This window comes from Callospermophilus lateralis, chromosome 2, assembly GCF_048772815.1.
Source record: "Callospermophilus lateralis isolate mCalLat2 chromosome 2, mCalLat2.hap1, whole genome shotgun sequence".
Lineage (NCBI taxonomy): Eukaryota > Metazoa > Chordata > Mammalia > Rodentia > Sciuridae > Callospermophilus > Callospermophilus lateralis.
Genome location: NC_135306.1, coordinates 22,750,299 through 22,763,338, shown reverse-complemented (window position 1 = coordinate 22,763,338; position 13,040 = coordinate 22,750,299). Strand labels below are relative to the sequence as shown.

The window sequence follows — 13,040 nt, the reverse complement described above, 5'->3', positions numbered from 1 at the left end:
GTTTCAAAGAGGGAGTGGTTTGAGCAGGTTTCCATGAAGTAGGAAGGATCAGTGGAAAGGAAATGGTTGAAGACAAAGAAGCGAATCCAAGGGGGACTGGATTATTTTTGCGGCCCCTGTCCACATGATTTGAAGGAGACTTACCAATAACCCTGATGTGGAAAGTGCAGCTGGCTTGGTTGCCAGATGGGTCTCTTGCTGTGTATGTGATAACCACATCTCCAATTGGGAAAAGGTAAGGTGGGGTAAAAGCTGGGTGAACATGGATTGACACCTTTTGGAGAAAAATAATATTTTGAAAGTTAATGTCAATAGCATATCCATCCCTTTTTCATTTATATATCATTAGCAAAGTATCTCTAAAATGATGCCATATTTCACATAGGAAAATGGGGAGGGATGACGCACAGACTTTCAGGCTATGCTATTTTTTTAGACTATAAAGTTGGCATAAATATGAAATTATGTTTCTTCTTTTTTAAAAAATAATAATTAAAAATTTTTTATGCTCTTTATACAGTCTTAAGAACCTAAGATGACCTTAAATATCTCCATAATGTTATGTAGAACAAACATGATAAATTCTTTAAGAAAAATCTGCTGAAGGGTCCTACTTTGGTACTGAATGTTACTCTTGGAAGTAGTTCTGGAATGAACTATTTTATGTGAATGATTAAAAATACTTTTATTGTTTCCTTATAGATGTCTATGAACAAAATGAACCCAAACTATTAGCATTTTATTAGTAATTATTAGTAATGCAAAATTTTTTTCCAATAGTAATGGTAACAATTTGCACTCCCATTGTCAACAGCTATAATGTTATTCTCATAGCTCCCCAATCTACATTAAATGCCATCATTCTTTGGTAAGTAAAAGTATCACATCAGGTCATTGTTTTAATTCAGTTTTCCTTTCCTTTTTCTTCCAACTCAGGACTAGGCAAGCACTCTGCCATTGAGCTACATTCCCAGTTCCAGTTTCTTAATGTCTTATGATTAAATTTTCATGTTTGCATATTACAATATATTTTTTCTTTCTGAATTATAAGTTCATCCATTTGAATATTGTGGAGTAATTAAAATTATGTTAGCATATTATGTAACAAATATTCTAATCTCTGACAAGTTTAAAGCATTTTTTTTGTAGTTTAATGGTTGTCTTTCAAAAAATTCAGAGATTCTTAAAAATACTGATGCAAATAAATTTATTTTCACTGTATTTAGAAAATACATGGAATAAAATTAGAAGCCATTCATGAAGTGATTAAATCAGCATTTAAATATATTCAATGTATTTTTTTCCCCCCTGAGTATCAGAGATTGAACCCAGGGTGCTCTACTATTGAGCTACATCCCCAGCTCTTTTTATTCTTTATTTTTTAGACAGGATCTTGGTAATTGTACTGGTTGGCTTCAAATTTACCATCCTCCTATCTCAACCTTCTGTGTTGCTAGGATTACAAGCATGTGCTACTATGCCCAGCTGATGGTATCTTTTTAATGATTTAAAAATAATTTGGAAATATATTTTGTATTTGGTATGGTTTGAGAATATAACTTCACCTTTAAAAGTCACTCACTGTAATGATCTCCCTTTATGATATTTTAAAATCCATGTGCATGTTAGTCATTCATTATGGTAAGACACCACACATTTTGTTTATTTGTGGAAGATATTTTAATTTCTGATATAACCAGTGGTCCTTCATTACTTTACTTTTTTCTATTTTTTTTTTTGTGCTAGAAATTGAAACCAGGGCTTTTCACATGCTAAGCACATGCTCTAACACTGAGCTCCATATTCCAATTCTTTGTGATACTTTAAGCTGTGTATTCTTCTACTTCAAAATTCAGAATGATTTTTGTCAAGTTTCAAAAATATTATATGGGTAGAATCATTAATATACATTTATTTTATACATATTTAGCTTTGTCATCTACAAACATGGTATATATTTCTACTTGATTTCTTTCTAAATCTATCAGTGTTTCATATTTTCCTTTAATTTCCATTCAACTTTCTCAGTTAGTATATAGCTAAATGTTCTACATTTTATCTTACATTGTAATTAGATACTTTTAAAATAATCTTTTATACACCGATGTATCTCAGATAATTGTATGTGTGTGGGTGAATTAATATCTGGGTACTTAATTTAAATAATTATTTAGTTCCAGGAAATTAATACAGAAATATAAAAAGTAAGTTTAAAAGACTCATTCAGAACACAAAGTACAAATTATGAAATAGGTTCTAGCTATGGAAGATAGTAAGTAGAGACCTAGCATATGAATCATTGGTATTCCTTAAAAAAGAAAATGAAAAAATTAGAAATATATCATAAGAAGAAAACTTCAAACTGAAGAAAGCTGTAACTATAAATAAAAAGCACTCTAGACACATCGAGAAACAGAAAAAATCAATGAAGGTCTGGGGTTGTGGCTCAGTGGTAGAGTGCTTGACTGGCACATGTGAGGCCCTGGGTTCAATTCTCAGCAGCACATACAAATAAATAAATTAAATAAAGGTCCATCAATGACTAAAAAAATATTTTAAAAAATCAATGAAGAGTCGTCCACATGTAAACAAATCTCAGATAATTTATTATAATATAATATAATCTCAGATAATTTATTATATAATGAAAGATTCCTGCAGCCTTTAGGAAAACCACCTAATGAGGACAATATCAGTTCACATCAAACTCTCTTAGTCATTAAATGCTAGTCTGGAAACAAAAGATATTCTTGTATACGCAAATACTCTGCAAACATATCCCCTATATAACTGATTTTTCTGAAGGGAAAAATTCTGAACATACTAAACAGAAAATCAAACACAATAAATCCCTCACAAGTGGGGTGAATCATGGTCTGAAAGAGTTGCCAGCAAACCCCAAAACTATGTAAATACAGACTAAGTCTGAAAAACAGCCATGAATGTAGCCACATAACAGATGGAAAAGGCTATAATTTTTGGAAGGAAATATACATAATATGAAAAACTAATAATTAACCAATAATTAATAAAAATACCAGATTATACCAACAAAACCTAAAGTGTCTGAAAAGTTAAACTAATAATTTGGGAAAGACACACTAGATAATCTTATTTTTTTCCCCCACAGTAAATTAGGTAATTACAGGTTTGTACAAGTTTTAAGAATTTTATTTAAAAACTATATATTCCTTCTCATACATAATTGCAACTAACAAACCAAAGCAGAAATGAGTAATGCCAATATTCCAAAGAGAGAACTTACAGATGGACAAAGTACCAGGAAGTTTACACTCAAGAGGCTGAACATGTCCTACACCCCTAGCACTCACCACGAGCTCACCTGAGCAGAGAGATCTATGGAAATAGGAGCGTACACCTGGGGGGAGCACTAGGCCCTTCCCTCTTTCTTATCCATGGGGAGGATTGATGGAAGGGGACTGCTTCAAATCAAGTGGATGGACTTCAAACAGCACCCCATGGAACATTGGGAGGATCAAGGTACCTACATAATGGGGAGACCACATCCCATTCCAGTCTGGGGACTTTCTGGGCAATAGAAACTTAGAAATTCCTACTAATGTGGTGAGTGGTGGGAGAGACTGACACCCATCCCTTGGAGTTCAGGACATATATGGATGTAGACAAGTACCTGCTTCTCCCTGGTGAATGCTGAAGGCAAAAGCCTTGAGCAAACAATATGACAGCATGAGAGGAAGCATGCTCTGACCCTGGGTTAGTCTGTATGCCTATTCTTTGGCATAGTGAAGACATTTAAGCCAAGGAGGCTGATAGAAGACTTGAGTTTTTCTGCCTATACCCCATTATAGAGATTTAAAGAGGTTGTCGGACACATCACAGCACCTGGAGTTGAGGAGGTGGGTAGAGTGCATCTCTATGCTAGGGACCTGGACGGGGGACGGGTGGATACTTCTAGGGTCTCCTGCAGAATCTATGCATGGACTGGACAAGAGAGCCAATGTTTGTATATTTGCTTCTCAAAGTGCATCAGCAATGTAGAGAGGACTACACGGCATCAGTTAAACGAAAGGCTTTTGAAACTTTCATGGAAAACACTCCTACCCCAGCTGCAGTAGTTTCCTATTATTCTCATAACAAATTTCTATAAGTGTAGCAGCTTGAACTACACAAATTTATTATTATGGTTCTATAAGATGTTAATAAAGCTGAATCTGTTTCCTTGCCTTTCCTGACTTCTTTTGGCAGCCTTGATGGCCCCTTCCCCTACCTCAGCTATGGCAGGTACAGCCCTTCTCATGTCATAGCTCTCTAACTCTTCTTCTGTAATAGCACCTCTCTCAAGAATTGGGAAAGGCACTTCTCTGTTAAGGAATAGGAGTATTAAACTGGGTTCACCTGGGTATTCCAAGCTAATCTTCTTATCTTAAAGTCTCTAGTTTAATAGGGTCTGCAAAGTCCCTTTGCTATGTAAGGAAACCTTCACAAGTTCTGGGGTAGCCATTATTCTGGTAATCACACTGGTTCTGACCCTAGAGAAGACAGAAATAGGAAGGGGAGGTATAGGAGGAACAAAAGAGCATCCGTAGCTCCCTCTTCCCAAGTCACTCAGGCCAGCTCTGGGCTGCAGGAGGGAAAAACTCTGAAGTGGATGAAAGATTTAAGTTTGTATTTAGATAGCAAGATTCCTCTTCCTAATCCCTGAAAGTGGATTTTAATTACAGAAAGAAACCGTTTGTATACTCCAAAGTAACCAAAGCATGTGAAAACTGGAGAAAAATCGTTATTTTCTATTGGTGCCTTCCAATTCAGATTGCTTAAAATAAGTTCAAGAATGATAGTTTTGCTCACATTGTACATATAATTTAGCATCATACTTTTTCATTAAGAAATTTCCCAGTTTGAAAATTGTCTTACGGAATAATCAGAGATAAAGGCAAAGATTTAGCACAGGGTGTTATGGAAGCATCGTTAGTTCTTTCCTTCCTTTCTTTCTTACCTGTGTTCAGTTTCATGTTTCATGACCCAATATTAATATTAATATATATATATATATATATATATATATATTTTTTTTGCTAATAGTCTAAACTGCCTTTCCTCTCCTCCCCACCCCCATACCAGGTATTATAGAAAAACCCAACTATCTATTATTTTTATGCCTATACTAGATGTCATATCTCTTCTGGAGAAATTTATATAACAGTGCAGATTTCATCTCTTTATAAATTTATAATCACCAACCTACCTCCCAATACTATCCACTAATTATACGGTATTTCTCGGCTCTTCATACTCTCTCTCTCCTCCTCAGAATGACTTTTTAAATACTTTTTCATTTCCTTCCATCTTCTCACTATGATTAATCCTTCCAAGTATGCTTTGGCTCTTATCATTTTCTGACCAGAAGCCACATAAAATGGACTGCCTCCTCTTTTCCCTATATATTCAATGCCTCCATCTCAACTGGTTCTTTCCATTTCTATTTCTATTCTTTGAAGCACATTCAAGCTCTTCTCCATTGTGGTAGGCTGAATAGTGGTCCCTAATCCCTGGAACCTGTGAACTGGTTAGCTTCCATGGCAGAAGGAACTTAGCCCATATGACTAAATTAAGAATCATAAAATGGGGAAATGTCCTGAATCATCCAAGTAGACTAAATGTAATCACAAACTCCTTAATGAGGGAGGCAGGAGGGAAGAGGGTAAAGGAAAAGATATGGTGATAGAAGCAGAGGTCAGAGTGATGGTTCTCCATGGCCCAAGGAACACTGGGGTCTCCAGAAATGGAGACAGGCAAGGAAGAGATTCTCCCCAGAACTTTCAGAAGGGATGAACATGTGATTTCAGGCTCCCTGCCCAGCAGCCCAGGAACACTACTAATGCACAGAGGCCCCATCTTCCTTCTTTTGGCCTGAAGTTAGGAGTATTTTGTGGGTCTATCATCTTTCATTCCAAAAGTCAGAAGAATTCTAAGTTGATCCTCAGAATCTTCTTTCAGTGTCTCTGAAGTTTCACTTCATGATTTCTATCAGGACTGGCAGCAGGTGGTCTCATAGGTCTGCTCATGTCTCTTAGAATCCTTCCTAATTTATAGTGGCTTTGATTTACAAATAATGATTTTAATCTTTCAATCCATCTCCTGGAACATCTTATTTTACTTATTCCTTCCCCATGGTCTTAATCATCAAATGAAGAAAATCATCAAAGGAAGATACCTCTAATCCCTTGTTACCTCCCAATTTTCCCTTTTTCTCTTTTCTTCTACAATGAATCTGAAAGACTTTGCTCTCCTTCAGTCTAACTTAAAACCCTCCCCTGTCCTCAGAACTCCCCCCCCTCCGCCTCCCTAAGGACCTCACATGATAAGTTCTCCTCTCTCCTCCACCTTCACCTTCTTCCTTTCTGCTAGATCTACCCTGTCATTGATAAAATAAGTTTAAATATCTTTTACATTAGAAAACAATACCAAAACCCTTCTACAGGAATCATGGCCTTTCTTTTCTTCATAGCTAATTACTTTGAACAGAATTCTACATTCCTGAACCGACTGTGATCTGTTTTCCACATGTTCTGTTAAAATAGATCTTATTAAAATCAGTATTAAGTTTGGGCTTCAAAATGCATTATGGTTTGAGTACGAGGTATCTCCCCAAAGATCCTGCTAATGCAGGAATATTCAGAGGCGAGATGATTAGGAGAATGTAACCTAATCAGTCCATCCTGGTTTGAATGGACTGAATGGACGGTAACTGTAGGCAGGTGGGCATGGCTGGAGGAGATGGATAGTTGGAGGTGTACTCTGGAAGGCTGCATCTTCCCCGTGGCCCCATCCCCTTTTTCCCTCTCTCTGCTTCCTGATCTTGCCATGAGCTGAGCAGTTTTCTCTGCTGGACCTTTCTCCCATGATGCGCTGCCTCACCTGGGACCTAGAGCAATGGAATTGGTCATCTATGGACTGAAACCTTGATCCCCAAATAAGCTTTCCCTCCTTTAAGTTATTCTTGTTAGGTGTTTTGGTCATAGTGACACAAAATTTGACTAAAACAAAATCTAGTTTACATCTTTCAGCCCTGTGCAAATTAATTTTATTCTAGTATATGCCATGGTTGAACAGCTCCCTTTGGCATGAAAAATCTCTTTTCTCAGTTTTATGACCACAGACTTTTCTAATCTTTTACTTCCCCAATGCCTGACTTTATCTGCCCATCTCTTAAGAGTGAATCTTTCTCAGGTTTTAATCTCTGTCATTCTGTAATATGCACATCCACCCTGGGCAAATTTGTCCACAACAGTGCTCTCAGATGTACTGCTATGACAGTCTGCAGATGGATGCCTAAAGTACCTGTCTTACTATTGCACCTCCTCTGTGTGTCTGTTTGGGTGGGACTGAGGACTTTTCTTTCACTCAATGCCTGTGCTTATGAACATGAGACAGAAAATAGATGTGCCATAGGTTTTCAGGCAGTTGCTTGGTCTTCTCCGATCCCTCTCTCCTTTGACCCTTCCACTCCTATCATGGGTACAGAGCTTTTCTAAAATGACTATACATTCCGGTCTACACATTCACATTTCATGATACTGTGTTGTCTAAGTCTAAATATTTGCATAGGATGACAAAGAGAAAATTAATGGGTTGGGGTTCAGGCAATGCATATGATTTGGGCTGCATGAGTTGTGCACAAGGAGTGAATGCAAAGAGGAGGCAATTGGGAGAAGCCCAGACAACTCTGAGCAGGTTCTCTTGCAATAGGGAACGACAGCCTGGTTTTTAAGTTGGCACAGCCTTTGAGAACCTGCCTAAGAGCAGAGAGTGGAAATGAAGAAATGCTTCTGCTTGTTGCTTCCTACTTGATGGTCTGGGCTGGATTTTTTTTTCTTTGAGACTAACAGATACATGGCTCCTACATCAGTGGACATGCAGTGATACCTTCAGTGTGAATTCTCCTGAGATCCTGACATATGTCCTGTGCTCTTCTTAGTGTTTGAAGGTGATGCAGCATGAGGATGATGGGCCTTTTACTGGAAGGTGGACACTCACACACAAGAGCAGCTCAACACACATATCACACATAACCCTAGAAGCCGCATTTCACTTTAAAAAACAGATTAAAAGCTGCCTTGATTGTAAGATTAGCAAACACAATGATCAGAACAATTACCTCAATGTATTTTGGCTGGCACAAGTTACACAGGTGTGAAACAATATATTATTTAAGAGCAACTTCATATATATGTACAATATAGATAAAAGAGGAAGCTAAATTCCTAAATGAACCTCTTTACTAGCATCTGATGGATGATTATCTGAAGCAACTCTATGTTTAATATTAAAATTCTGTGCTCTAAATATCACTGAATTTAGATAAGCTGAATTAGAAACATTAATACTACCTCCTTCAGATTGGCCAATATGCAGTCATTTAGGGCTCATAGTTTCAAACTATGTTCATACATAGAAATTAAGAGGGATTCTACATCTTTTCTTTTATTAGAAGGACTTCAGAGCCGAGGAAAGGGAGATGAATTTTTAGTCAAGTAATCTTAGTAGAAACAAGAAATGGAGCAAATCTATGGGATGGGATAAAAAGTTTCCATTTTAGAGATTTTAATCTGAGATTTCTAGTTAAAAACTCAAGGCTGATTATTCTTCTATCAGATGAGGCATTTACGAGTAGAGAACATAGTAATGCATTGCTATTATTAGAGTAGTAAATTTTCAGTATTATATACATTTGCAATATATTCCGAATCCATTTGAAAAAGAATGCAAATATTTATGCAAACCTTACCTTCTCACCAGAGTTGTCTTTAGCTGTTGGGATTTGCCAGGTGATATTAGCAGAGTCTTGTTGTTTCTGAGTCTTAGCCTCTATGTCCTTGGGACAGTTGATTTGAGGAGCTTCCACATCTGATCCAGAAGAACACATGAATCAATTAATACCTTAATACAAACTCCTAAGTCATGCAAGAAAGAGACAAAAGTCTGGTTATATTAATACCTTATGACTCATTTTGTTTACATGCTGTTGGAACATGCAAGTGTTTTCCCAAGAGCTTACCTTAGCATGACTTACAAGGCCCTTCCTGAATTGGTACCTGCTGACCTCTTAGCCTCATTTCTTCAACTTCTCTACTGAAACTCCACATTGAATTACTCTCAGGCCCATGAGAGCTCCAGGGTCTTTCTTTTACTTGGACCCTTGTCTGTGTTCTTTTATTACTTGAATAAAAATTGCCCCTTTACCTGGGAAACTACTGCTTGTCCTTTGATTTTCAGTTTACATAAAGTTCCTTGAGCAGCTTTCTCTGACTCTCCCAGTCCAGCTGGGGTGCTTGCTTCCCAAGTTCCCACCGTCCTCTATACATCCCAACCATCAAATTCAGTGCTTCTTTTAAAATCAAATTTTCTCTCCTAATAGAATTGAAGTTCTTTAAAGGTCAGAATATCTTTTCTCTATTATCACACATACTGCCTGGGATATTACAGGAGCTTAGTAAATATTTTTGGAATGAGACAAAGACATAAACAGAAAAAAAAAAAAAAAGAATGTTGACAGTGGCAGTAGGAAGCCACACTTGAAAATGAGGCTGTCAGGCAGAACTAATTAGCAGTCCTATAAGGTATCGTCAGAACAACAAATTCAAGCTAGTGATTTTTTGTGTGTGTGGTGTGAAACTTTACAAATACTAAATTAAATGTGCTAACATTCTACAGATCCTCAAAAGCCAGAGAGGTACTAAGTTCTTATTATATGATTAATGCATCCTTTATTTTAACTTATGTTAAATTAGATATTCTGTAACTCAGAGCTGGATGTATGTGAACTGATTTCATTTAGTCTCATATCTTATTATTTCTTTAAAATTTTATAAATTTATATTTTCTTTTTCTCAGAGCATATCATACCTAGATATTTTTCTCCTACAAAGATGCACAGTAGCACATTGATCTGAATCGAAAAATGTATTTAATTTTTCATTCAGACTTAAATGATAGCTTGACTGGATTTAGAAAAAAAATGTATTTATTTTTCTCTCCACATCCTGTAGATATGGCTGTGTTTCCTCTGACACTTAGAACTGTAAATAAGAAGTGTAATGTGAATCTGATTCTTCCTAGTTTGGGGTAAAATATTTTTCTTTCATGGAATGAACTGAAGATTTTCTCATTAACTTCACACCTCTGAAATTTCACCAGGAGTAGAGAAGTTGTGCCAGCCCAATGTTCTAGGGCAATTTCTGGGCTAAGGGTTTAAGTCTGTAGCTCAGGGAAATTTTCTTCTGCCGGAAGAACATTCTTCTTCGCCCCCTTTCCTCTCTGCTTTTGCTACTCCTTATTGCACAGACATGGGAGTTTCTCTGTCTGTCATTGACATCTCCCAACTTCTACCTTTTGGGTTTGACGAATTGGGATACTCAAGTTCTTTGTTTATTACTTCTCCATTCTGAGGGAATTTTCAGTTTGATCCTTGCAATCACTAATACTGATTTCAACAACATCCACTTTTGTATTTTCCTTTTTTTTTTTTTTTTTTTTTTTTTGCTTTTCTCCTTCTTTTGGAGATCTTCTTGCTATTTTTATTTCTAAGAATTCTTTCTTGTATTCAAAAGCACCATCTCCCTAAGAATCTGCTCTTGCTTCAGGGAAAATGTCCTCTTGCAGACGTAATGAGATGCGGGATTCAAAATTCTAGGAGCTCTTATATGTTTTAATCAATTCAGTTTTACCTGCTTTATGTGGACCAGAATTCCTCACAGATTTTCATTGCCTGAAGGAAAACTTACCTTATTTCCAGCACCAAAAGGATCTTTTTTTTTTTTTTATTTCTTCTGTCATTGTCTGGCATTTTATAATTAGATTTGGCAAATCCATCATTTGAACCAGAAATTCTCAAAGTGAGTATTGGGGTGACTGATAACATTTTATCATAGATTGTCAGCAAAACGTGCAAAGAGGGACAGTCTTACACCACACTCTTGTGCTATTATTAAGAAATTTGGTTTCAAACCTGACCGACGTAGTAACCCACCTTTACACACAGCTGTCTGAACTTTGGCACTCCATTTCCCAGAAGTGGCACATCTTACTTCTCTGACTCCAGATAAAATAAAACCTTGGTGGCAACTTAGCTGACATATCGTCCCAGGTTTAGCTGGCTGCTTGCCACAGTTGGGAGGGGATATGATGACACCTTTGGGCTTCTGAAAGGTGGAGCAATGGCGTTCTGTTGGAGGGAAATGAGAGAATATTATTTGCATTTTCACAAATTAGAAATGCCACAGATTTAGAGATGTATCCAAGAAAAATACAATTGGGCTGCCTTGGATTGACATAAATCACTAACTGCATATGACAATATATGATGTATTGCAAATAATGCTGAGAACTATATCTCTTTTGTTACCTCTTATTCTTTTGCCAATATATCAAAGCCTTGAAAAACTTCTGATATTTTAATCAATGCTGTTTTTGATTTTCATCATTTTCTTGGAGCACCCACATTTGGTTTGCAGAATATTATCTTAGAGATTTGAAATATAAAAGAGTAAATTCAATCCTATCTTTCATCAATTGAGTGATTGATTCAACAATCAATTTTTATTTTCTAAATGTTTTGGTGAGCACATAGAAAAATTTTCATCCCTCCCCTAAAATCACTGTTAATATGGAGGGCCTTGACCCTTCATGGTCTCTTCAGCATGAGTAAAGCATAACTGCTGAATTAGGCAGAATGCAAACAAAATGGAAAAATCAAGGATAGGGCCGAATGCAGGATGTGTGTGTGAGTGTGCACAGGTGCACATTTATTTGTTGCAGTAGAGATTCTAAAAATGCTGTGACAGTGAAAGACCTTTTCCCCCTCAGAATTCAGTTTGTCTCTATTTCTGTTCAGCATGAGCCATGTGCCTTCCCAAATTTCTTGTTCTGCTTTAATCAAGAGGAAAATCAGAGCCAAATGTGTGGTCTGAACTGGACTATGTGGGATTCAGTGTCCTTTATTCACAGTTAGCCCTTTATAAAGTAAGGAAATCACCGTTTGGTCTCAAAATTGTTGAAGATTTTATTGTCTTTTTTTATTGCTTGTTCATGGGGCTCTGGGTGAACATGTCTTTAATTTTTATACAATCTAAAATACTGACTTTTTCTTCTTAAAATATTTGCATTGCTTTTATGCTTAATCACTTCTACAACTGATTATCATTCACTTATGTGTAGTATATGTATGTTTTCTTCTAGGTTTTATTTTTTACTTCAGAGTTTAAAACCTATGAAGAATTCATTTCAGTGTGCAGTGTGAATTGAAGATATAAGAAAAAATTTATTTTGTTTTGTTTTCCTCAAGTAGTTAGCTAATTTTCTTATATGGTCTGTTGAATAAATCCTTTTTGCCCCCCTCAGCTGATACATGGTGCTTCCTTAATAATATATCAGATTTATAAGTTTCAGGGTCTATTTAGTCCTCCTGATTTGTATGGCAATCTGCCTACTCTTAATTTTTGCGATCTTAGTTTATATTTTAAAACCTGAAAAGCTACTTTCTCTGTACTATTCTTATTGTTTTTCCTTTTCAAACTTATTTTGGTGATTTTGACTGTATATTCTTCTATAAACCTTGGAATTACTCCTTAATCCCCAAGAAAAAGGGCAAAAAATATTTCCTTTGAGGCTGTTAAATGATGTAGCATTTTGTCTTTACATATATTTGAATAATTTCAATAAAACTGCATACAAATGTTCAACTGCTCTTTTTTGTTTCTCAGTAATATTTTCTAGTTTTTTTTTTAAAAAATACAAGTTCTACACATTTCTTTTTAAGGTTATTCTGGTATACATTGTTTAGTTCTTTTAAATGTGATTTCTTATCATATATCCTGTTTATCATTCATAGAAAAGTTGTTTATTTGGGATTCTTTTGATGTTAGTAAACTTTCAGTTTTTTTGTAGATTTATTCTAGATTTTAGGTAGATATGTAATCTAAAAATGATGATGATTTTCAAACCTGTTATCCCTATCTCATGATTTATTATTAGGACTAAAGTTTATAGAACAATGTTGA

The 13,040-nt window shown here is 36.0% G+C and overlaps 1 protein-coding gene across 2 annotated transcripts in view; it reads right to left on the bottom strand.

Moving 5' to 3' along the window:
• The window catches only part of Svep1 (sushi, von Willebrand factor type A, EGF and pentraxin domain containing 1), a 169,960-nt gene that overhangs the window by 90,770 nt on the left and 66,150 nt on the right, over nt 1-13,040 (bottom strand). For both annotated transcript variants that reach the window (XM_076845691.2, XM_076845690.2), the window contains exons 7-9: nt 11,012-11,206; nt 8,771-8,889; nt 145-274 (exon numbers count right to left, since the gene is read on the bottom strand). In XM_076845691.2, coding sequence (XP_076701806.2) covers nt 145-274; nt 8,771-8,889; nt 11,012-11,206 — 444 coding nt within the window. The remainder of the gene's footprint in view (nt 1-144; nt 275-8,770; nt 8,890-11,011; nt 11,207-13,040) is intronic.